This window comes from Bombus fervidus, chromosome 7 (genome assembly GCF_041682495.2).
Source record: "Bombus fervidus isolate BK054 chromosome 7, iyBomFerv1, whole genome shotgun sequence".
Lineage (NCBI taxonomy): Eukaryota > Metazoa > Arthropoda > Insecta > Hymenoptera > Apidae > Bombus > Bombus fervidus.
This window is the reverse complement of record NC_091523.1, coordinates 13770625-13798233: the sequence shown is the minus strand read 5'-3', so window position 1 is coordinate 13798233 and position 27609 is coordinate 13770625. Positions and strand designations below refer to the sequence as shown.

Sequence of the window (27609 nt, the reverse complement as noted above, 5' to 3'; positions counted from 1 at the left end):
GCAGATTCCGAGATTAGATTCTGCCAGTCGTCCCGTAAAAGTCTAACGTTCCGCCGGATAATCCAAACGATTCTCGTCCATTCGAGCTACAGCGGTGCGGTCGCTTAGCAGTGGTGTGGATTTGGAATGATATTTCTGCAGAAATGCAGATATCCGAGCAGGTGGCTCGCAGAATCCTTTTGCACATTAATTCACCAAATAGTGGTATTAAAGAAACTATTTACGAGTCGTTGGTTACGTTTCTCGTTTACTATTTCATAGTATTACATGATATAAGATTATTAAGAGACTCGTGATTTGTAGAATTTGCCTGTAAAATATCATTTGTTTCCTTATCATACTCGTTACTCTTATGGAAGAGAATTTATTCATACCATTAGCTTCTAATTAACGACTTGTAAAATTTACTAATAAGTCGGTAAATTTAGTTAGCTTAATCGCGCAAGAAAAATTCATTGGTGTTATACGAGAGAGATATATATATTAATATTAACAACCTGTGATTTTTCGCGAATGCGAAATTTAGCAATGAAAGAATCGAGCCGCTAATTAGTTCAGAGTCGCACGGAATAAAGCGGGGGAATCGAGAAGCGTCGATTTTCGAGGATTTGACACGCGGGATGCGTGAAAGTCGCGAGATCGGTTTACCGCGCGCGGTGAGGCAAACTCAAATATACGAAGCGAGAAGCAAATTCTCAGCCCGCGGCCCGGGAGGGACATGGAGTGTAACACGCGCGCGTACACGTTCGTAACGGCGACGATAATAAGCGTCGCAAAGTGGCCAGTGTATATTCGAGCATCGACGTCAAACGGAAGGGAGAGCCGCCACATCGAATGGTTAATTCATGAAACAGTATCCCTTGCTGCTCCCTCGCCCTCTCTCGAGTTTGAACGCCCCCACCAGTCCGCGTGCGCATCGTTTAGAAACATTCGAATATCAATGAATCCACAGGTTTTTGCCCTGGACCTCGGACAATCCGGCGCGACGTGATTCTCCATTTTTGACAATGGTCCCCGTTATACGCGTGGCAAGCTGTGACGTCGGCCAGCATGCGAGTAGTCAGGCCGAAAGCTAACTAAATATTTGGATTTTCGTGAACAAACATGGGATCTGGTAAAAATTTTGTGGCGCCCGCCTCGCATTTCACGGACCGACTGTTACGTAAATCGGAAATTTGTAAAACGTGACCATTCACAAATATTTTTTGCATCTCGGTTGATCTTCCGTTACGGTGTGTCAACTACTATCGGCTCTTTTTCAGTTGATTTTTATTTTGTAATTGTTGAGATAAAATCTAAATTTGTTCGATTGCCGAAACACTATTGCCGAGGATACAATGAGTCATGGAAATATTCCATCACACTGTCATCGTCGCCTATCGGTGGATTTATTCATTCATGAAAATGCGTTTGTTATGGCCGAACGGCGAATATACCGCGAGAGAAAAGTTTGAAATTGTATATAAACGATGTGTCGGACTGAAAGTAATTGTCAAAACGCAATTATGCGTTCGCGATGCCTGTAATATCGATTTTCGATTAACATTACAGATTAATAGAAGGTTAATAGAAGATTTGAAATAAACGCAGTCGGAAATATGGTTTGAAATTTTTAGTCTGTAATCTATACATCTATGCGCATAGTAATTATTATTTCAAGTAATATTTAATTAATTCAAATTCAACTAATTATTATTTGAAGCTCAAATAGAATTAAACGAGATTCAATGGGTATTTAATTTCGTTCCGTCTCATACTCGATCAGCTATCGACTACCACAAGAAAAAATTTATGGACGAATGAAGAAAAAACTGAAGCAAGTAAAAAAAAAGTTACGCAGTGAATGGACAACGTTTCACATTTTATATCTGATACTCGATGAAGCATAAATCACGCGACAGTCAACCACAGCACCTGTGTTACGTGCCTCTAAAAAAGTTCTAGGTGTTTAAGGTAAACAGTTATCGAATCAGCTGGTGTAACGTAAATTTTCCGCGCGTCGCCAAAATATATATTTTCCCACCGTCTGTCCGTCCGTGCGCATATAAACGCGTATAACCGTGTATACGAAACCGTCGGAGTCAAATATAAATTTCCCCGGACGGTGAGTTAATGGAAAAGGTCAGTGACTGCGAAACGCGGCTGCAAATTGACGTTCGGGCTTTTTGCGGATCGCAATGAATCCACAGGTTTTTCATAGGCCGTGCTACTTTGTTTCCAACGGGGGCCGTCACGCAAATAATTCCTGCGGTTTTATGAAAATATTTCACGTTGCAAAGAATAATACGAGATTCGCCGGTTGAAAAGGACCGACTCGCGAACAACGCCGCGTGCAACGATTAAATTAGCCCGCGGCAGTTTCGTCATGACCATTATCGCGTGTAAAGTATAAAAGCAAAAGCAGTAAATAAACTTAAAAAAAAAAAAAGAAAAAAAAGGAGAAAGAAGGAAAAGAAGAGCGGAAAAGAAGAACAGGGGAAACGAAGTTAAACTGTTCCGAAATATCCGTTTCCGAGCATTCATCGCTGTCACGCACTGCACCACGGATAATCAGACTCGTTTCGTACGGTAATAAAAATCTCTTGTTTGCCAAAGTTAATTACGTAATAGGCTATAAATGTTAAACAGCCGTTGACAAAATAATAACGACGTGCACTTTTTCTGCAAGACTCGACCAACCGTTTAAAGACCGCTACTCTTTTAAAACGGAATCTACTTTACGTAAAATCTTGTACAGAACGATCGAGAGTGTTTGACTAACGTAGATCGCGTAGAAAACGTCGTAGTCCGTTCAAGCATTTTCAACGAGGGGATAGCTGGTAATACGGAGAGGCTTGTTATCGTCAGTCTCATAATGGGATAGCTTTTCGGCGCATCGGATAGACTAAAGTCGCGTTCGAATGGAACAGGTAACAGGATTGCCGTCTTCGATCGCGCCATCGAGCATTTCCACTCGACGGGGGATTAGCCCGAAACACGAGGCATGCAACATACACTGGAAACTTTACTTACGAGGCTTCGTGGCTTCCTGCGGCGTCACCTCGGTCAACTGCAAAGAAAAACACCGATTATTCAAAATTGATAATATCAAGCAGGAAAGGCGACCTACAAACGTAACTTCACGATCGAACTTCCCACGTCAAATAACGATTCGACTTTAACTATTTTCTACTCTATTAGAACGAATCTCGTTACAACTATGGATACATTGTGATTATATGATTATATGTTTATGGCATACATTTTCGAACGAATGCAACTATTTGAAGAATTCGAAGATCGAAATGAGACTAACTCAACCAAGACTTTGTGAACTTGATAGGAAACTACAAGAAGTATATTTCAAATCATAGCATGGAAATAACAAAATACGATAATAATATTAATGTCGAGATTGTTAAGATTATTACTATAATACGGAAAATACGGGTGTTTCGTTATTATTAATTTCATAAACTACTACTGTACTCCTAACAATTTGTATATTCCTTTTATCTGAAGAATTCGTCGGGACGCTGCTAAATCTGACCAGTGTAACCATAGACTAACGTACCGCTGCATTTTTATATCGTGAAAGATATTCCACGTGAAAACGTACCGCTTTAATGTTTTCGCTGAGACTTTGTTTATACTGGGCAACTGTTGATCGATCGATCGATTCGATCTACCTTAACTTGTTTGCAACAGTCGCGTAAACACAGTGTCAACCAAGTTGAAACGACTTGTAGCCGTTCGACCAAAAATAGCTCATTCTTCTATTTTTGGTTGAACGACCTGGTCATCTCAACTGTAGTTGCCTAACGTAAACGTGGTTTTAGCACGTCGCCATGTTTTACGACTATTCCGTGGGAGATAATATTCAAGAAGCAAACTGGTCGCGGCATACGTCGGAAAATTTCGTCGCGCGAAAGCTGGCTGACCGTTTCGGTCTTGCGAATTTCAATTAATCGTGTCGCCTCGTAGCTGTCGGACGAATGTCAGCAGCGTGGAAAACCGCGAGCGCCCACGCGATTCGGCATCGGAAAAAGGAAAACACGAGCCCCGAGAAATTAATCCGCTTTTCACCAGAGAAGCTACTGATATCTGGCGGCTCGTTTTCCCCTTTATACATGCTGACTCTCGCGCGCTTCTCTTTCGTCCTTCCTTTCTCAGTTTCTTTTTTCTTTTTCTTCTCGCCGACAACGACGAAACGAAACGAAACGAAACGACATTCGGCAGCGCACGAAACTCTTGACACGAAGCCAAGTGGCACGAAAGCTACAGCTTGTTCGGCTCGAAAACGCCGGCATCGATCGATCGGACTCGCGTTCTTCGCCGAGCGTTTTCAGCGACCGCGAGCATGGCCTGTGGACGACGAGGAAACCGAAATTCCGCCTTTAACAGGCCGCACCGGTCGTTTTCTAGAACGGACACACGGGCGTTGCGCGAAAGCCGATTTATCCGCAACGAAAGGCGTCCGTCTCGGTCGAGCGCGAGCTTCTTGACACAGTGCCAAGTGGCACGAAACACTTCTCGGTCGCTCGATACAATTCGAAACGTTTCCACGATCGATACGCGTCCTAAGATTTGCCACGGCTTCTCTATAATCAACGGGAACGCGATCGCTCAATTTCACGCGACTCTTTATACCATGCTATGTACACACAGCACGGCTTCTAAGTATCGGGACAGTCATTTAAGTAAATTCGAAAAATCATTAGGAAATTATCGCAATCCTTAATAATTATTATTGCGCTTGAAACGTTAGATTATAGCTTAAAGATACACGTTGTTCAATACTGAAATAAGAATGTTCGCAATTTTACATAATAGAATTAATTCTCTTCTTGTCTATGTATATCTGTCTATATAATTTTGATATTCATATGATATGAGTTTTTTTTTGCTATTTGGCTGTATAAATACTGTAGACAACGTTATGTTGAGTTTGATAATGTCGTGTACGCTTCTTGGAGTTTCTTATTTCATTCGGTCTTTAAACTTAGGATTTAAATTGAAAAATGATTTATTATATCGTTGCGATTCTTCGAAATAGTTGTCAGAAACGTATGCCTTTCGCGTGTCTCGTTGGATCGCGACTCTGTATGAATATAAAGCTCTGATCGATTAGTCGTTCGCTTGATATTTTACGCTCATTATCATGCTTCGTACGAAACTACCACGTGTCTCGACAACGCTTACGCACAGATCTCTGCGTATATATAGTCTTTAATGATGCGCAACGATGTAAAAAGAGCGTTTATCTATACCGTACCAAAATTTGTTACGCGAACAGACAGAATCTAATGCTCACCTTTACTAGCACAGGGTTGAACGTGAACTTCGACTCCGGCTCCTTTCTCGGCGTCTGGGCGATAGCCGTCAGAGGCGTGGGCGGCATGGACATTTCCTGAAACAGAAGCGATCGAACGTCGATTAACGTTTAAGCTGACACACGAGTGTAATTCATCCAAAACACAATTCTCAACATCGACACGTACAGACTCGGAAGAAACGAAAGAAGAAAGAGCAGAGGGAAGATACGTAAACCGACTCGAATGCAAAGAAAACACGTCATCTTTTCTTTCGTCCATCGTCGGAGCCGCGAAAAAGGTGACCCTTTTCCTTTCATCGCGGCATCGCGTCAGTGGTCGTGAGCTTGTGCAAGTGGTACGTCTCGAAAACGAGTACTTTTGCGTAAGACCGAGCGCATCTGGGCCACGATTACGTCAATGGGCACCGGACCGAGGTCCACGAATTCCGCGTATGATCAGCCGCGACGACCAGGTACTCGGAACTCGTGTCTATTAACGTAGTGGGCCGTGGTCTCGAGTTCGTGAACACGTGCGCGCGCGTGAGCGAACGAACGAACGTCCATACGCACGCCGTGCATCACGAGGATGGAGTGGAAGTCGCAAACACGCGAACAATGCAGTCTGGTGCATCGGCATGGCGCGGCCTGAACGAAACGCATTTCCACCGGCGAATCGTCGGGACCGATTCATTGACCCGTCGAGACATCCGTCGACGCGAACAAAGACCGACGAGACAAAAGCCTCTCGTCGGTGTGCTTATATTCTTCCTACGATCAACGACAGAGCTTGTTTACCGGCGTTACACGGAGAATTATGCAGCCGTGAAAATTCGACCGGTTCGAGTGCTGCTTCTTCGTACGAGATTTGACCGGAGCGCGAGACGATTTCAACGCGTTACCCGGAAGTCTGACTTCCGTGTTATTCCCTTACTATGGTAATGAAAAATAACCGAAGAGAATGTCCATTTTTTCTACGACTCGAACTTTGACACGATAACGTACGTCATCAATAAACCTTACGCTTACAACTTGCTTCGAATCTCGATACCTTAATTTTGAACAGATATCGCTGTTTGGCATCGATAGCGGGACAATCGAAAAAATTGCAAATTTCCTCCTATCGAATAGAAAGTCTACGTTGTGTTTCTATTTTTATCGCGTAAAACGGTATATTTACAATTGCATTAGTTTCGCGTCAGAGGGCTATTAAAGACAACTAGACATTATAAAATTGGAAAATACAAACATATTGTTTCTGCGTTATTTCTGTAAGCGTTCTTACAAGCTGTACGTGTAGATGTCTATCTTCGCACTTATATGGTAAATAACATTATTATAAAATTCCCGAATAACCGAGTGAATCTCTTCACCTCGTATTATTAGTCCGACTAATAAAAGTTAATGCTCGGGAAAATTGAAATCGAGTTATGCTCGTTTATCGCTTTGTTTAAGCTATTCCTGTATCGCGTTCGACTACTCCTTCCTTAAACGTGGAATTTATTCATGATACAAATAAACGATAGCATATATTGATTATGACGCATTGATCCATTATAAGAACGCCTATTGCTGCAATTGTAATTACGTCCGATAATAATTCCGTTAATAGAGGCTTGGCTATGAATCTCCATACTCGAAGCCGAGTATTAACTTGTTCGTATAACCAATATACGATAGGACAAAGTTCTACTGTGCCCGATACAACTTTGGAAGACAAGCTCGCGAAAGTTCGCGCCTGGTTGTTCCTGCTTCGATGACAGAAACGTGAATATCGAGCTATCCACGGTTCGTCGGCGTCTACGTGCACGTGCACGTTGTAACCGTGACACGGCTTAGTCGACGTTGCAATCAACGTCGCTTTTAAACACTACCCACGTGAGAATCACGCGCTATGTAACGCACGTGCGTCGAGAAACGTGGACGTGTATGTCTTCCTCGTTTTATTCAACGTGGGAAAACGGGCTGCATCGTCGACGATGTCGACACGAATATGCGTCGTCCTCGTGCGACGTTCGTCGCAACCAACCAAATGCGCGACGCGTGCGATGTGACGAGAACTTTGAGTGCACAGACGGAGAAACTGTGTAAAGTAACGTGAGGTTTTTTAAAGAGTCGCATTAGCCGAGGGCGTTCGTTTCGACGAAAGATCTCCGGTTTGAAGTGAATGTTCCAGAGGTTCCTGTATGTCGTCGCAAGTTCTCGAACATCTCTACCGATTTGACGCGCGATAAATTGGGGATCTTGCCCGGCTGCTTGGCACCCACGCGTGTGAATCGAAACAGATCTTCGACCTGATGATCCACGCGCTTCCATAAACGAGGTTTCTCCTTCCAAGACGGCAAAGCGATTCGATCGAAGAAATTCGTTGTAAAAAGCAACGGTTAGTTTCTTATCGTTCCAAGTTACTTTCGATCGAACGATAATCTCCGGTTTGTTTTTATCGACAGTTTTACCGACGATTTTATTTTATCGATCAATTTTATCGACAGTTACAGCGAATTATTATTGTTATTACGCAGAATGCTAAATTATAGATTATCGGACGCTCAACCCTATTGCGATCCTTGTATCTTTATACTTCGAACTTGTTCTCATTTTAAATCTCAATTAAATACGTTTAATATTTGTTGATTGTTCGGAAGGCTGATAAATGTTGCTTCTGATCATCGAGTTTTCTTCATTCGTTTACGCATTTTGTTAACGTTTATGCATTGTTGTTACAAATCGGCTACATTGTCCGAATATGAATGGTAATGCGTGTACATATGTATCAGCGTATTCCAGCAACGTTGAATAGGGTTTTCATCGTTTAGCAATCGAGTTGGGAAATATGCAGCGTCCGCGGAAAAACACGGCGCAACGATACGCGAAATATTGTATATCGCGTATACACAGAGATATATAGATTGTCCTGCGAAAAAGAATAACGCAACCGCGGCGGGATCGCTCCACGATCATGCATAATGTATCGCGGCGCGTCGTGAATATAACGGTGAACGGCAATGGCAGCGTTATCCTTCGAGCGGAAACGCACGGCAGAACATCGTTACCAGTTAACGTTCCGATATTTTTCCGCTCCACATTTTCCCACCAACGAAAACCGCGTCATCGACCGTCCACGCGAGTGTTGCGTTAATTGGCGCTGTTGCGTTTCGATCATGCGTATCATCGACCGATATTCGCGGGAAGGACAATGGAAGACCAAATCTACGAGACGACTGTATTCTCTCTGATATGCGTATGTTTACGCGTTTCTGATTGTATCGAATTTTTTGAAAGAATAGATGCCATTAAATCTTTGATAATACGGCAGACAAGATGTATTACAATCGTCAGCGATCTATCGAGAGAATAAAGGAAGCCGCAACATCGTTTTCTTTATTTCGTGGAAAACAAAGAAACAATTACGATTTTCAACGATAATTAAATATCTGCAACGAATAGATTTAGTATTCGCACGCTGTACGATTCTCGTATCATTTTGTATCTCTATTAAAAATAATAATAACAGGAAACGTGTAACTAAGTAGCTACCGATATTATTATAGTGCACCGGAAAGCGCTAATTAATCGATTTGTACAATGAAAGGCCGGTACGCGAATGCTCACGATCTGCAGAAGAGAAAACAGGAGAGAAAACTTGGTGAGTTAACAGAGAGAAAAACGCGGTCGAACCGAACATGCGATTCGCATGCAGAATCGTTCGCGGCTGTCGATTCAGGGATGCGAACAAACGAAGAAAGAAAAGAAAAAAGAAAGAATGGAGAGAAAAGAAGACAAAAAAAGTAAAAGAGACGAAACGAAGCGAACGAACTGGTGTCGTTAATCGCGACTTATTATTCTCGCTCGGCCGTGTGCAGCTCCGAGACACGCGTGACTCGCGTACGAAATCGTCCATTTGCATCCCGCCGCTCGACGACCACGGGCACGACGCCGACGAACGACACACAGGGCCGAACGAAAAAGGACTCGACACGTTTGCCAAGAGGAGAGAATTCTCCGGGGGCTGAGTCACCCTCTCCGCGCGACGTACCATTTCGTGCGAACCAGTTACATTCGCGGCCAGCCGCTTTATTCCTCGTGAACACGAAACGCCACCGCGAGTTATGGGGATTCCACGAGCCATCTAATGGATCCGTGGGACCACGATCGATGAGATCGAAACGTTGAACCCAAGTCGAACGCGTTACTTCCCAGAAGAAAATCGACCGTTCCAAATTGAATTTCCTTTCCTTTTACCATCGCGTGGAACATCTACACACCGTCCTTATCCAGATATTCCAACTTATGAAGTTCAAAACGATATTGCCGGTTTACTGATAAAGTTTAGATTAGGATCGCCGAACGATCGAACGAACGAAGCTCGGTTGATGCGAAGAAACCTCCGAAAATTTCGAGAACAGCTACGGCTACGATAAGATAATCCGCCCTCCGCGACAGTCGCTGAATTATTTATTCCTAACAGGCGAGAGAACAAAGGGGTTCGATGATCCGTAGCGTGACTACGAGCCAGCCAACAAAATCGCATGTATCGTCACAGCTAGGGCGCTATTTACAAAAGTTGCGCCTCGACGAGGGGTGAAGGAACTTGAATCAAGAGGACGAAGGCGACCCTCCGCCAGTAATTTGTCAAACGATAACGAATATCGTTTGTTTTATTATTGACCATCCAGTCTTTTCGAAATCATGATCGTAGAATGGGAATACGTACACGTTCCTGTTCATAAATATCGGGATATCTATAGAACGTAATACTTGATCCAGATAAATGGAGGAAAGGATTAAAAGATTAGCGAATGGCAGACAAAAATTTGCCAAAACTACTTGCGTGAAAATGGTAAGAATAACTGTTGTTTTCGGACCCTGATGCTAATGAACGAGGGTGTATTATTGGTGCGTCGCACGAGCACCGTAATGCAGTTCGATAATTATGCTGGGCACGCGAGGAGGATTGAAAACCCGTTACCGAGTGGTCGACGCTCGATGCAGTGGCTGTCGAAGGAAACTCGCAAGATCGCATTTGCGGGACCTTGAGCTACGAGCAGTTTCCCTGTGCTCGCCTAATGGACCAACGGGAAGACCATGGAATCGAAAATGCCGATTCGCCGTTGCAGATCGATCGTCACGTTCAACGCGTATTCCATTTTCACACAGAGGATATATCGCGCTGCAACTTTTATTTATCCCCCGCGATCAACCCCCCTGTGAATTTACGGCGCGCCATCACCATTCTCGATGCAATCCTTTATTTCAGCCATGGTTTTTCCAAACGTCGGACAGCCTGGCTCTGTTTCTCGGATAAATATTATCCTTGTCGAATATTCCATTCGACGAATGCGACGGATTTTTCCAGGCAAAAGGGGAATACGGGCGCGTATTTTTATCTCGTCACGCGACGCAGACATTCCGTGAAACGTCTCTTCGAAAGGTCCCGTGAGATCGTAGGTGAACACTTGCTGTTTCCCTTCGAAGATGCACCCTGACGACAGGTCAAATGGAAGCCTCGTTCAGATTAGTCGAGCGACCGGAATTCAGCGAAACCAATTCATCGGTGCGAATCTGTCGTCTACTTGAAATATCCTTTCGAGTTTCTATTCTTCTTCCTGTTTACGATTTCAGCTTATGATCGTCGAATTCAACAGTTTCGTGCTTTATGAAAATTCTATTGTTCTACGATATCGAAAGAAGACGTGTATTTTAAAAATAGCTGATAAATCGACGAAGTCGTATAGAAGAGTAGAATTATTCAGACAAGCGATATTTTAATACTTTTGATATTGGTATAACGGACGGTATTACGAAAAAATGTTAAGGGACGAGGAGGCACTTGGTACGTTTAAATCCGAAAACGGACAATGTTGGTAATACGAGTACTTCGAGTTGCTTGAATTCAACTAACTTGACTAATCTGAACGAGTGTATGGGGTCGTTAGAAGGGTAACATTTCCATCGTGAAACCAAAATGAAACTAAACGGTACTTCGTCGCGAGATGATCTGAAGGGTCGGGCGTTGGGTATCGAGTCTCGACTGCAAAGCATTTGGCTGCGAGTTAACTCGATCAACCTCGAATTGACCTTATTAACTCGGTCTAATTGTCTTCTCCCTGCGTGTACGGTTAACCAACCGATCGTGTTCCGGAGGGGATGGAAAAGCGAAACCGGAGAGAAGCTAACGGTTCACCAACTAACGCAAAAGGGAAAAAAATGCAACGAGAGACTGGAAGCTGGGAATCGGCGATCGAATGCGCGGAGAGAGCCCGACGAACCGTGCGCGTGGGCCGAAAACTGGATTAGCCGCGATTTATAGGGGCTACACGGGAATCGAATTTAAGCTGGAAAAAGCTCGAACGCGAGATCCTGCGGGCAATGGCGATCGTCCGGCAAGAGTTTGCTCCCTAAATATCGCCGTGGGCACGAGGCCGTCTAGTCAACCGTAATGGAAGCTGAAAATCTCTCGATTAATCGACGAACAGAGTAGAAAGAGGAACACCGCAGGATGGAGGCGGCTCGCAGAGTCGGAGACGGAGGCGGACAATGTCCGATATAGGGGTTGAGGGTTGGGCGAGGGAAAGGGACGATAACGGTGGCGAAAGAACGCGATATTCAGGATCCACGCTAACGGTCGTCGTCGGCGAGCGCAATTAGCAGCCGCATTTACGATGCCTACTGGCGCAACTCTCGTATTTTCCCACGGGCAGAGCCGTGAGAATAATTCATGGGCCTCGACGGTGCTTCTATACCAAACGGCTAGGCCGGTCTGCAGGAAGGAGGATACGGCGGGAAAAGGGGGCACAGTTGAACCCAGCGGAGCTACAACGTCGACGACTGCCCGGTAGTATCGTCATAAATTCGCGCTGAAAGTGGAAAAGCTCGGAGAACGGTAACGTCGACTCGATTCTCTCTCTCCTCTCTCTCTCTCCCTCCCACCCTTCCTCCCTCTCCCGCTCTCGTTGGAAACACGGCGCGAACGGATGTCCCGTTTCGTCGACGAATCTGCGAGACTTTCGAGTCCCTGCTCCTCTGACGCTGTTGAATTATGCAGACGTATATCGATTCGATGATGAATGAAAGAAACGCTGGTCAAGAGAAAGCTGAAACGGAAAGCCTTAAACGTTCTACATTCGAGAGGATATTCTTGTTCGAAGAGATTAAAAAGTTCGTTTCGTTTCGTTTCATTGCGGTTTCAAGGAAACGACACAATACTCGAAGATGTATTGTTGGAAATGTACAGAGTGGTTGTCACGATTGCTCCATGTCGAATGAATAATGTTTTCCGAATTTGACACACATGTAAAATACATGACCTTTCTTCCTCCGTACTACAGATATATCGCTCTTTTTTTTACAGATTTATTCTGCACTTCGCGGTAGTAAAAACGACATTTTGTCGAAATACATTTCTTTCTTCTTTTATTCTTTTCGCCTTTCTCTATCGGAATGGATAACGGCGCTCGTACGCGTCAAGATTCTCTTTGACGTTACTGTTTCTGATGAATGTTTAAAGCAACACATCGCAGAAAATTACAATACGATCATGCATTTACTTAGTTACTTAGTCAGTTAATTTACTTAGTGATTAACAGGAAACACGCTAAAAGTCTCACTGGCGACGAAGCGACGTTCAAGAGTGAATTAAGAGAACACAGTCACGAAAGTTTCTACAATCGGAAAACGATCTATTGTACGACAGCCTGATAAACGCTTGCCTAACGATCTACACGAACCAACATTTCCCCAATCATATCCTATAACGATTTCGATCAAGAAACATACCGTAATGTATAGTGGTTACAAAAGGTATTTGCATACACCCATATTTTCCCACCAAGTGTTTTTATATCAGATTACATTTCATTACAAATCTTCGTAATCGTAGGAAAGTTGTACTACGTGATAAGAAACGTAACTTGCATGAACCTAGTTAATTGGTATGTAAATACTGTAATAAATACAACAGTGTGCACATACTTCTTGTAACCACTGTACATTGAAGAAACACATGGAAGATACACGAGAGAGGCGTATGAAGAGGAAATTAAACGACATCTTGATCGAAAGGGAAAACGGTTACCGCCCACAGCGACCAGGTATTAATCGATCCCCATGGATGGCACACGGACAAGGACATCCCATCGCTGCCACCGTATTTCGATACTCGATCAAGCGTGTCACAGTATTGTAACTCCATAATGATATCAATTCGCTGATAATCGCTGTTAAGCCGTGTCCATAAATTAACATTGGAGTTGGGGCGAGCTTTTATCGGTCCCGAAACCAGAGCATTATAACCGAAAATCTCGTTATAGGGACGATGGACGGGTTAAAACGATGGGCGTTCCGAGCCGGACCAGATATTTTGTCCGTGTCTCGTCGAAGGCAGTCGGGAAGATCGAATTCCTAGACTCCCACGAGCGAGCCAGCTATTCCCGCGCCATCATTATTCTCTATTCACGAATAGAACTGGGTCAGCCGGCAGTTTATCAGCCCGATTGCAACCGTGTATCGAGTCCAGCTGTCTGCACCGATGGAATCGGGTTCACGAAACACGCGGGGCAAATTGTTTCGGGCCAATACTCTGGCTTCTGTCTTTCTCTCGATATTGTCGCGTATATATCGTTTCGACGAAAAATTGAAATCTCGAATATCACGGCCGTGTCGTCGATCGAAAGTCACCGGAGAGCGGAACCAGACTTCGTACACGAGCAACGAAGCATCGTCGATTACGGAAAACTCGATCCAGAGGATCACCGGAAACCTAGTCTCGCTTTGCGGTGTTGATTTAAACGGGAACGCGATTGCGCGCCCATGGAGGCTGCCGGTAATCACGCCGGCACGTGACTCGAGGACCTCTCGAAAGGACGAGCAGAATTCAGGGCTTTGCTGTTCGCGAGAACCTCCTGCATTCCATGTCGCTGAAACGTCGTTTGCCAGCTAGTAAAAGTGCCTCGAGCGACTCACCGAGGAATCCTTTGACTCTCTCTAGTTCCCTGAAATCACGATGCGTCGTTTTCGAGCGTAAGCACCGAGCGAGGAAAACGAACGACGTTTAGTTACCGTCTCGACCAATCAACCAACTCTTGGCTAAATTTTCGATCGGTTTCACGGCCATGTCCGCGGATTTACGAGCCTGAAATAGCTCGAATCGAACTTATACCTCAAGGACACGTTCCTATAAATAGACACGTCGTTTCGACGTTGCACGAGGCGGCGAGGTTCGGCTTCTTTTTCTTTTCCTCAGAAACGCGTACCTCATTGTCTCGATCGATCGATCGATCGTGGGTTCTCACGGTGGAAAAGAAAAAGACTGGAAGGTTGGCCGATTCTATTAACGACCGGCGACAAAGTTCCCGTTGCCTGTAGGGTGCGAAAGCGTATGCCCGAGCAGCGGTGACGAAAGCCGATACGACCGAACCGAACCGGTGGGTCGATTCGGTTGAACGACAGCCACGATATGACCGCGAATGAGATAGCGTTGTATCGGCGAGAAAATTGGCTTATCGACCAAGCCGAACTTGCAACGATGGCCAGGCTAAAGGCAAAGTTCGACGTTTGTCGCGAGGAATGCGTACACCGGCAGTCGCGTTGTTTCGAAAACCGTGCTGTCGTTTCGATGTTGAGAAACTATTACAGACATCGCCAGTAGGATAAGGTTAATTTATCGACCTCTTACCTTTAAAATATTTTCTACATCCGCGGAATTCTCGGCTGGACCAGGCCTCGAACTTGTTCCCTGAAACAGAAAAGAAAGGTTCGATTAACTTACATCTCGTTGACCGATCACCAAGCTGCGTGTTTATGCAAATTCATATCCTCGATGAATTCATTTTTTAAATTAAGATTCAATTCCGTTAAGATTAAAGAAGCAGAATAAGAAAAATATTTGTCTTGATGGTTTTACAGCGGGTATTAGGATTTCGGTGTCTTGCTTATCGTTTAGTGCCTTTAATACGTTCTCGTACCTTTAAACTCTGAAATAACAAAGTTAAATTAACAAATCAAAATGGAATCAATCGGAAGATCGAATAAATGTATTTTCCATTCTTCCTGCAAGCTTTGCAACGTTTGCCTTTCTGGGTCGATGTCTACGGAATTAAACGACGATAAGCAAGTCGCACGCGGCACATTCCACGCGACTGTTAATTAAAACGATTCCAATTCGACGACACGGTGACCGCTCGCCCGCCGCCGCGCCGTCCAACTCTCACGAAGTTCTTCCCGCGATTTATCACGAGCTCTGGAGCGATCATTAATCAACACTCTCTCGCGGAAAAAAGACGTTGAGAAGAGCGGCCAGGACGCGCGGCGCTCACACCCATTACGAGCGGAGAACGAGTCGTCGAGTAGTCATTGCTGAGAGGAAAACGCGGAGACAATGGAGAAAATCCGTGGACCTGGAAGGCTAAAAACGATGGCGGAGAAACGGAGCGAGAAGGGATAGAGTCTGCTGACTGTTAGCCGGAGGACACGGCGACGCTGAATCCAAGGAGACGGGATAGTCGCAAATAGGGGATGAAACGCGAAAAATTGCGGAAGAGGGTGCTGACGAATCGAAAAAAAAAACGCGAGAAAAATTCGCGACATGATTGGATATCGTTTACCTTGGCAACAGTGATAAGATACATAGATCGTCGACCATAAATGTTAGAACGCCTGGTTGCTGTTGCGTATTTAAATTAATATCGTTAATTAGCGAAATTTTACAAGTTACGAATGATAAGTTACCGATGATATTATCGACAAATCGTCCTGCGTAAAAATACGAACGGAGATAAAACAAACGAGGTTATATCAGAAAATTTTGCAATTTGCGAGGTGTCCGACGTAAAACTTCTAAAATTGTAACAGAGAAATTTTTAGTCTGTAAATTGTCGAGTTCATTGATATCATTGATCGACGACAAATAATTGCGCGAGAGACACTCGCTGATATCCAGTAGAAATTGATCTTCTCGCGATAAATGAGTTTCCGGAAGCAAGTCATTTATTGCTTAAGAATCGAACATTAATAGTAGGTATACTTATGTAACGAAACTAAGAAATTGAAAATAATCGAAGTTGATCGGTTCGAGTTTTATGAGGTTCGTACGTCTTATAATACAAAACGTTAAATAAAGTAAATTTCTTGGAAATTTTCCAAGAGATGTAACTAGTGTCTTAATACTAATGACCGGTAGTTTATTTCTGTCTTTGCTTCCCACTTCTCTCGAATGTCACGTGTAATTCCAAGCTAATTTCGCGGATGAAAACGAGAACGACCGGATAAAAGGAAAGAATGGGGGAAAAACGAAGGACCAATAGGGGAATCAATTATCTCGACTATGGCAGAGCGAAGAGAGAACGCCGGTGCTTCTCCGGCTAACTCTAATTGTATAAGTAGAGCAGGGAAGGGAGGAGTGGTACTTCCGGCGTGCTCCAACAGAGAAAACGATAGAAACACGGCGCAAACCGGATCGGAGAAGACTCGATCGATAGTCAATCTGAATGAAATTTGCACCTCGAGGAGTCACGCGTAATAGGGCTCGACCAAACTCGCCCCCTTCTTCCCATTTCTCCGGCTTGTACCCTTCTCCCTATCGCGTGTATTCCTCCAGCGAGATTTCTATTGAAAAGCAATTCGTTTCCCGTCAACGAACCTGTCGCCGCGAAGCTTTCATCGAATACCGAGATTGAGAACGTTTCGACAGGAAGACGGGTGGAAAGCAAGAATCGATAATAACCTCTTTATTATTGCTTCGCACCGATTAATGTCTCAGAATGTTTGATCTCTTGTTCAGAGATCGATAATGGAAACAACTTTTTTGCACTATGATTCTACGCGGAGATTCTCGACTCGATCTACGAACACGTAAAATGATATGAACTGTCGTCGATGAATATGCAACTGGAACGTGAACTCAAAAACTACAGTTACCGGAAACAGAGACTCGCAACAGAGGATAGAAAAATCTTGTCGACTAAACGGCCGCTGTTATACTACCAGAAATAAATCCCTGTTGTTATCCGCGATCATAAACGTTTTAACGAGCAGCTCCGGTATTCGATGAATACTAATCGCGCAACAAGTGCAACCGCAACCACCCCGATTCAGTTACCTATCCGCCGATTCGCATTCCGGATTCGTTGAGAGATAAATGGAAAGGGAAACAAGAAATAAAATAGCTGATCGACGAGCGTTGATAAAGCGATTAGAGAAGAAAACGCCGAAGAAAACGCGCATAATGCAATACGTAGACGTATCCTTGTGCAACGGCGACATTTTACTCGTGTAAACAAGAACGAGCGGAAGGACGAGAGCGTGGTACAGAGGAAAGAGAGAGGGAGAGGGAGAAAGTGAACGGGAAGCTATGGAAGCGGAGGAAGAAGCGAAGGAGGCGGCGATGGCCGCGAAACAATGGGAATCGATACTCACGTTATCGATAGGTAACCTGGACAGTCTGCTGCTGATAGCGTGAAGCCTGCTGCCGCTGGAATTCCCGATATTTGAATTGCCAAAGAGCGTACCGTTCCCGGGTGAATTCGTGGGCGGCCCTTTGGCGGGTAATAAACCGTGGCTCCGATGATCGTTGCTATTGCCCCCGTGCTTTACCGGCTGGCCGGGGTAGCTACCTCGGCCTCCGTACGGTGGCTTTCCATCGGCCGGTTTCACAAAACCGCCGCGTTGATGACTCGACGACAAGGACGACGACGAAGTCGACGAGGACGAACCACTAGCATCGGTTCTCGGTCCTCCGGGTTTCTTGAATTCCTGGGAGGAGGGCGAGTTCCTGGAATTTGCGCCGATCGAACTGGAACTCAGCCGAATACACGCGGCTGGGGGCGGAGCAGGGCTCGGCGGTACACCCTCGATGCCGATCAGCCGTTTCGGCTCGTCTAGAAGATGCTTCACCAGAGAATAGTTGCCTAGTTTCGATTGAATTTGCTGTGTCGTACTGTCTCGAGCGTCTGGACTCACCTAAAATCACAAACATTTTCTACTAATAATTATTCGAAAGATTAAACGATCGGAGACAGAACAAGGCGCGCCGATAAACAAAAAGAAAATATACGAGGCGCTTAATACAATCATTATTGTTGTTGTTGTTGTTGTTGTTGTTGTTGTTGCTGTTATGAATTCTATGCGAATACACGAGGATTCCGAAAGTAGTTCATCGAGTATGAATCAGTTAGGAAGAAATGTCAATTGCCTGTTAATCCCTGGAAGGGGTTAAGAAGTTAAGTGCTACGAAACTAATTTACATTTGATTCTATGCAGAGTAAAACTCTGCTTCGGAAGAAAGGAGTAAAAATAGTACATGATATCACCATAAAGTTTCTGTTTGTTTAAATGTTTTGTCTGTACATTAAATTACGAAAGTTGATCGAAGATGCTACTACGTTCGATCATACGGGTCGTAATTATATTTTCTCGCCACGCAGTCGTTGCGAATAGAAAGGAAAAAGTATCGAGCGAGAAAGCACCAGATGATCGTACGACATCCGCAAGATTAATCCGTTTGAACGATCCTCCGTGTCTCCCGGCAAAACTGTGCGAACCGCGTGTATACGGAAACTCGGCATGTATATGCTATATACAAGCAATAATAATTAATGCGGCGTAACAGTGGCTGGCAAGTTTACGACGGTACCGGAGAGAGGAGAAATTCGTGTTCGACCGGTGCGCGCACCGGTTACATTGTACTGCATAGACGTATACAATATAACAGACAGGCAGCTTCTGTACGCGTTTATGATCCGCCGCGTCTCTGCCTTTGTCTTTACGGACAATGAGATGAAATCGTGGTTTAATAAGGAGGCGGAGTGGGCCGAGGAAACCTAACGTGATTAATGAGCGCGCTATAAATCACGTACACTTGTTCACACCGGGACCCTTTTTCTGACCGAGCGCCGCGCGAGCATCGAGTGTGCTACCAGCCGGTTCTTTAACGAGCTTCCGATGCATCGTGCACCTCGCGGAGAGTGCAATTTTCGAAGAAAATCATTAATTCGAGCTAACGCGCGCCGCGAGTCTACCACTACTTCCTTCCCTCTTTCCACCAACCGGATTTTAACCGACAACGAATCTCGTACAGGCGACCAACGAGGAAGAATGGATCGATAAGAAGCGACCGATGAAGAGACATGGCAACCAAGAAAATAATTGCAAACTGAGACAACTTACGAGAAAGAAGCGTCTACGACCTAACCAGATCGACGATATTTTCAAAGTCTTTTAAGATCCAATTGGACACGACGCGGTAGTCGAATTTGCTAAGTTTTAATTTTTATTCATTCACGGATCGAAGTCTGTTACGTGCAAAAATATTACGTAAACGACAGGCTTCAATTACAGTGTATATTCGTGTAATTAGATCACGATCGAATATCATAGAGAAGAGACACGACAAATTATATTTTCCGAGCTTTATATGGTGACAATTTTAAAATTCAGCGCACCGTCAATTAATTATTAATTATTAATCGGAGATTAGACGTAGGTTTCTGTTATCTGAATATTTCAAAAACATCGATAATTATAACGTTAACTGTGTCACTGGCTTTGTACAACACTTTGTATCAAGGTACTCTTACAATCTTATGTTTCTTCGTACCATTGAATCTGACAAATCGCTTTCATTTCAAATTGTATTACATCGAAGTATTTCTTCCAACCTCCGAGTAGCATAAAAATTAGAAAATCAACAAAAATGAAGTTATCACATATATACATAGCATAAGTGTTGAAATCTCTACAATTGCTAAATACGAATACCAAGAAAATAGCAGCTTTCGAGGCAATATCTTGAATAAATAGAACTGTTAAATGACAGGCTGGAGTTTTTTTCAGATGATATTTCAAAAGGATCTCTGAGGTTAGGGTAGTCTTAATGTCTGGCTAATTACGCGTCAGAAAAGGGATCCAAGCGCAGAGATGACATAAACGTAATACCACAAGAAACTGCGAGGTAAACTCGCCGAGGAATGAAAGAGAGGAACGCTTAGGTGACCAGGTCAGGGACTTCCCTTCCACCCAGACCTCGCTCAATCGCGCCACCTCTTTCCCTCGCTAGTCTCTTTGTCCTTCCTCTACTCCCTCTCTCTCTCTCCCTTTTTCAATCCTCTCTCTCTGTCAGCTTGCTCAAGAACTCGTCTCTTTCCAAGGAGCTCTCTCTAATCGCGCTCGTTCTCGTGTTCATCGCGACGCGATCATCGTACACGCGAAGCGCCGTAAAACCATCGCCGAAAACGTCGTAAAACGGTGAAATATACGCGGTCGTAACGCGACCGGGCCCCGTGTCGTTAACAAGAAACGACGCGCCATGACGCAAATATTCCCGCAACCACTGCTTCTGGCTAACCAGCCCCTGCCTAACCAGACCGTACACGATCTACTTTGCCACTTTTACTTGAGAATTTTTCACATTCGATCGGACCGTGGGAGAGAGAAATCTATTAATCAGCAACGTGACTTGAAATCTGTTCTTTCGCGAACCGGTGATCAATCGAGAAGAAGCTTGGTAAAGTATCACGGGGTGAGATGGTGAACTTGAAATATGAAATGCCCTCGGCAATTTATGATTTCGGAAAATACCGATCTCTATATACAGCATAAGGCACTTAATATCGTAGTCTTGATTTATGTTATTATTACTAATGAAAAATGTTGCAAATCAAAGTCGAACGGTTTCAAAGAAGACTTTGGTCTTATAACTTCGTTGTAGGCTATATTACTAGATTCTTTGTTAATTATGACAAAAAAAAATATTAACTCGTTTCTATTAAAAGATCATCGGTTTGAAAGATCTTCCAATATCGCTATCGAGCTACCATTTAACGACAGACAATCGGTGTCGAGAAAAAGAAAAGGAACTTTTAAAAATTAATATTCATAGCTTTCTGATTATGATGTCAGCGCACGATATCGACATTATAGTATCGTCTTTTGCAAACCAGCGTTTACGTTTTATACAGATATATTGGTCAGAACACGTAAGAATCAATACTTTTATCGTCCCTTGCTACTATGTACACGCAAACCTAATCTCGATGAGGCGCCAATGCAATTGGCAAGAATATCCGAGGCAAGTTTCAAGATCTTGAAACGACTTGATTTCCAGGGAACAAGTTCTGGGATGGACGATGAGCTTTGAGGTGATTTAACGCGCAGGCGACGGCTTCCTTTTGCACGCATGGAACCGTTTAAATACCTTGCGACAGAGCAAGCAGAGGCACGATCTCGCATGAGAACAAATCCAACGGACACGTACGAGGACGCACACGGGCGCACGCACGCGTTCTCGGTTCGTGCAAATTCCTCCTGTGAATGGATAAAAGCGATTCACGGGACGAGCTATACCGCTTTGATCCACTTACGGCCATGCCACCGTGTATATCCCTTGGCTGATCCATTTTCGAGATTTGTTCGGCGAGTGAACGAGCGTGAACTGCGAATAAGCAAGGACATCTGTCGTTGGGTATTCGAAAACTGTTCGCCATCTCCGAATTCAACGAAAATTTTCGCTTTACGGCAAATTCTTCTCGTTGGCTTTTAATTGACCGTAAATTAACAATTTCATAGCCAAACTAGTCAAGCAAAAATAACACGTGGATCCGATGGAACATATCGTATAGAGAAATAAAATATTTCAGATGGAGATTATCATAATCTTCTAATTCATTAATTATTCATAATCTTCTAATATCATAAACTTCTCCAAGTACGTTAAATAATAAATAATATTAAATACAACTCATCGTGTATAATATCGTGTTAGATAACTAACCGGAATCCGAAAGGCTCGCGTTTACATAGTGAAATTTGACTTTGCAAAACGAACATGTAAAACTAACTTCAACGATGATTCTCGGTGATCAACAATCTCTTTTACCATATCACCCCTACCACGAAATAATATCTGTACTCGGAGTAAATTGTACTTAAATTTTCACGATGCATCGGTGACGATGCCGGCAATTCTTGCCTCTAGGATAAGAGTTAACGTTACCTGAAACTCGTTATCGACGCGTAAAAAGTTATGTGTAGCGATGCAAGAAGATTAAGAAGAAAATATCCGATGAGTTTTAATCAAGGCCACGGCATAGATTTCTTCTGGGAGCAAAAGAGGATAAAAAATATGGTAGTTTTATCTTGTTCAAGAGAGAAAGACGTAGTCGGTGAGGAGGAAAGACGAGGGCTGCCTCTGCAAGGGTGAAACTTTATTTAACGGCCGCCTTATGCGGCAGCAAAATAGGAGCAAAGCGAGTAACATTGAAAGAGGGAGAGAGAAAAGAGAAGAGAATGGAGCCTCGGCAGTTGGCAAGCGGCGTGCGACGAATAACGCGCTTCTACGTGTGTAAAGCATAGCCAAAGATCGCTTACCTCGCGTTCTGACGAGAAAATTTGCTTTCTTGCCTACGCTACGAAATTAGCAACCGGTCCCGTATACTATTAGCGTGGCTTTAGCTTTCCATCGATTATGTATGAACGCGTTGCTAGATAATAGCTACGATAATCGAATCGTATTATCATATTCGACTAATCTGCAAAACTATAGAGCACAACAACGGTATCTCTAACTTCGTTAAGGAACAACGTTGCGTTGAAATATTTTATCTGCGATTTCTTTCCAATCGATTTACATTATCGAATGGAGATTTTTTAACGTTGCCATTTCAAAAGGGAATTCCAAGAATATCCGTGATTATCTTTTGCCCATCTATATTTTATGATAGCCTGACGTTTAAAGAAATTGCAGTATCGGCAATATGCTGTCGCTCGAAGGTATCTGCAATATCGAAACCGTGTTTATTAGGTAAGAGAAAGATAGACGCGGTTCAAAAGTGCAGGAATTTATTATTAGAGATACCAGTTGACAATGAAATTTAACACGTTTGAAAAACTTATTTGTTTGATTTATTTTCAGCTGGTTTTTGTTGCCTCGTTCAAACTACTGGCAAATGGAACTTTCTTCCAACGGCTTGCTACCTCCTTCCATATTTCAACGATATTGTGCTTACCTACTTGGAGAAGAAGAGAGAACGAGGAAGCAGGAAAAGATAGGAAAAATATTCGACTCCATCTTTTGTCGCGATATTTACACCACTGTCTTAAGATTCGGTAAGAAACGAAAGAATCTACCGACGCGCCAAGAAAAGAAAGCACGCCACAACGTCGTCCAAGTACGGTTTCTTGTCGGCTACGGTTCCGACCAGGCCAGCGAATCTACCGGAGAGTTATCAATCTTGCCGGTGGCTCGGCATGGCCGGAGTTCAACGCGACAGAAATTACCCCGGAGGCATCTATATTGCCTTCGCGACTGGCAACCGTATCGCGCGCCACGATGTCTCTATAAATTACGCGCGGGAACTCCGAACACAGTCGACTTTCTCTCTACAAATTTTCATCGAACTTCGTCGAGCTTATTTACGAGAGATTGTAGAAGCACGGCAGAGACACGAAGACGATGAAACGTCGTTGCTGGACGTTTGCAAATAGCTTTTCGACGTCGTGGTCTCTTCTTGAACCAACTACCTCTATTACAGCGACAAAGAATTCCGAGTGGCACAAAGGAACGACGGAATAGGTGTTCCTTCATCGAAGGCCGGAAAAACCGGGTCGTCCGAGTTAAGCTCCTTACGTCGGAGGAAATTCAGACGAAACTGTCCAATCCGCTTCGTCGTCGTTGCGCGATTGTCCATGAAGGAATTTAGAGTGTTGATACCGTAAAGTCGATTCTTAATTACTGCTTGTCGGTCTATTCACTGACGTATTTGCCTGTGCCAACAGAATCTACATCGCGAACATCTACTTTCTAAAGGGAACAAGAAACGAACGATGAAAGACAGTTGATCGCTTTGCGCGTGATTTTCCACGTCGAAAATCAATTACATGGAACGTCCTGGTAATTATAGTGCGATAGAATAGGGAAAGAATTTGTTCGGATAACGCCCTGTTTTCGAGGAAACTGGTCGTGAATACTCAAATATGCGCAACAATTAAATTTACAGTTTTACATTCGACGCTACGAATAACATTTCAAATAATTTCTGTTGTCACTAACACGAATCCTAAAAATTGAATAAGACCGATTACGCAACGAGAATAATTATCCATAATGTTAACGTTGTTCGTAATTGACATAATTAAACGCGCGTTTGTAATTGACATAATTAATTAATCGAATAATATTCAAAACGAATTTTCTCGCAAACGAAACCTCGCAGAAGAAAACTTATCCCATATTATCAAGTCATTTACAACACAGGAGCACTCGAATGATATTCGAAAGCAATTTTCTCTAGAACGAAATCTCGTGTAAGATAATTTATTCCACGTTATCGAGCCGTTTTCCTTCGTGCAAGCACCTTCTTCTTCCTACAACGCTATAATTTCTACCATAATTACGGCAAAAACACCCGGTGTACGTAGAAAGAAAAGCAAGCTGTTGCTTGTAGCCCCGAAGAAAATTCAAGCAGCAACCGACGAAATGCCGCATCGGAAATAGCAGGCAGGGATACGAAAGGTCAAAGAGCGGATGGATAGTTGGCCGGAAAATCCAGACGACCGATGCGCGAGAAGAGGAGTTTCTTGCTCGGGAGGATTTTCGACCGGAGTCGTTTCGTTCTTTCGGGCTTTCGAGCTTCCCTTTGATATTATGCTTGCAACGGCTGACTCGATACCGCTAGGGATGAAATATCGTCGGAGTTGCGATACCACGACGGATGAAGAGGGATTTTAAACGACCCGCTTCTGTATCCTTTCCCTTCGTGCCAGCCACTGCATACGCATACATGTAAGCGTAAGCGGACACGGCCGAGTCGACGAAGCCGGACGAGGGGAAGGAAGAAAAGCGTACGTAACGAGTAAAATGTCATCCTTTGCGGTGCTCGCTGAAACCGCAGGAGAAACGCGCGTCGAAGGACGTTTACGATGGAACAAACGCCACCGTTGCGGTCGAACGGTGGAAATTTCTGTCTGGAATCGCAGCGGAGGAGCGAGAACCGGCTAATGGATCCGCCGATCGGTGGCCACGCCACGGGAAATAAATAGCGATGAGAATCGCGTGTCATTACCGGGCGGACAATGCTCGCGATGGGATCGACACAAGTAATAAAATGACGAGGGAAATGATATACGGTAAATCGAGTCGCGAGTCTCTTCATCGGGTTTATATTCTCGAAACAGGACGCTGGTTTCTGTTTTCAACCAGAGGATCGAATAAACTCCAATCGAAAACGGCAATCGAGTCGATTGCCGGTCAGTTTAAATAGAAACGTCGGATTAGTCGAGTACCGTTAAGTATCTCTAGAAGCGTCGTAACGCGAGAATAGTTTCGCGGTCGAAATGGAAGTTAGGTGAACGTAACCGGTGAAGTGGTAACGAAATTGCGAACCAAGCAAAATACCCCTTTAATATCGTACAATCTCTCTGTGGCTGACAGCTATATCGTGTAACCCTGAAGCGGCAGCTTAATCAACAAACAAAATAACAGAAAGTACCTGGCTATCTAATTAATCTCTTCCATTTGTAATTAACCAACCGGAGAGCCGATATAAACTGGAAAAGTTACCAACTTCCAAGGGTTTGAAAGAGCCTGGGACGGCTCCCTGTCCCAAGCACACCGAGGGGCAAGGAAAAAACCGCAAAGATTTCAACGAGGCAGGTGGATGTCTCGTTTGAGGTTACGCGAGCCACGTACGCCCCTTCTTCCTGCCGGTGTGCTACTCGAGCACGGCCGCTTTCAACGAGCAACAAAGATACTCCCGGGGCTCGCATAGATGCAGTTTGCCGACGGTTCAAACCGACTACTACTGGCTCCGTTCGCCTCTCTCAGAAATTCTCTTTCCAGTCCGCTGCTTCCATCTGACAGCTGCTCTCCTCGGTCGAAAACTCCGTTCCACCGCGAAATAATACACACGCCATGATAGTAGTACGTAGATTGTAGGCGAAAGAATCTTCGTTTCGTCGGATCTAATCCGAAGCAAAGATTACGTCACTTTTCCTACATCGTCCGTGGTACACCGTTTCGTTTCAACGTAACCGCCAAACGATTATCGTGTATCGTACGTACGTTGCTCGTAGAATCATCGTGGATTGATTTTTCTTTTATTTCCAAACACAGAATCTTTCTCATTTCGCTCGTCTCGCGAATTTAAGACCACGGTATACGTATAGGTATCGTTACGATCGGCTCGAGCACAGAGGTTCGAACGCAAATCGTCTCGTCCCGTTGCCATCGACGAGCCACGTTTCGTTTCATCGTCGAAACACCCTTCTTTCGGATTTCCGCTTCGACGCTTCCGCGTATTCCGACGCGTCGTTCGATCTGCCCGTCTCCGCGTGAATCGTCGAGCTCGACGTCTCGAATAGAGAGATCTCGTCGAAGCTTGAGCGTCGTATCTGTGTACTCAGCGCGCATTGACAATCACGCGCGGATAAATTTCAGTGCTCGATCATCGTCGTTAATATCGGGGAACGAGGGAACAGAGAGCAACAGAATGAAAAGCCAATAGAGCGGATCGTTTCGAGAAAGTCGCATCGAAATTAGTTCGAAAGGAAGCGTCGAACGATTCGACGACCTCGTTCGGGAAAGTTCGCGTTCCAATTACTAGTAACAGTCGAGAACGTAAAAATTTCGTCGACGAACGTTCGCTATATAAATTTGAATCGGCGTACGATCGCGAGGATGAGAGGAACCGTACGTCGTATCGCGTTGCTAACGGTTGTTGTAGGTAAACCAGTTGAATTTTTACGTCGCTGAACGCAGCCGATCGATCGCGATCATCTTTGAAACTCGCGGTAGAAAAACGAACAGAGTTATATACCGGTAATTAATCAGCGGCCCTTGAGAGTCCAAGGTCTCGAGGCGAAGCTCGCAAACCGTTCGATCCGGTGGCGGCGGCGCGCGTTCGTCGAAGCGAAGCGTTAATTAGCGTTTTATTAGCGGCAAGCTTCGGATCGAAGTCGCGAAGCAACGCTCGGCTTCGTATGCACCGGACGAGAAACGCGAAGAAGGCGCAGGTGTATGTGTGCGCGAGAACGTAGGTAAGAAGTGGCAGGAAAACACGGCCGGTCGAGCTTCGATTCTCTCCCTTTTAACCCTTTAGAAGTCGGCTGCTTGTTTCGCGGTCGACGCCATTTCGCCTTGGTTTTTGCGGGATTAGACGGGAAAATTTATACGGCGGGGGATAGGCGTCGCGGGCGATATACTTTGGCGAAGAAATTTACTGCCTCGGCGGGCCCTCTCTTCTCCTTGTCGAGTCTCGTTCCCACCTTCCCTCGAAACGAGGATCGCGTTCCACACGCGACACGATCGGCCCAGCGACGAGAAGATCGAAGAG

At 44.4% G+C, this 27609-nt stretch overlaps 1 protein-coding gene across 9 annotated transcripts in view; it reads right to left on the bottom strand.

The window, feature by feature from the left end:
• Lilli (AF4/FMR2 family member lilliputian) overlaps positions 1-27609 on the bottom strand; it is a 158965-nt gene that overhangs the window by 43350 nt on the left and 88006 nt on the right. For all 9 annotated transcript variants that reach the window (XM_072007497.1, XM_072007499.1, XM_072007498.1 and 6 more), the window contains 4 exons: positions 17702-18244; positions 14964-15023; positions 5294-5389; positions 3013-3049 (listed from right to left, as the gene is read on the bottom strand). In XM_072007497.1, coding sequence (XP_071863598.1) covers positions 3013-3049; positions 5294-5389; positions 14964-15023; positions 17702-18244 — 736 coding nt within the window. The remainder of the gene's footprint in view (positions 1-3012; positions 3050-5293; positions 5390-14963; positions 15024-17701; positions 18245-27609) is intronic.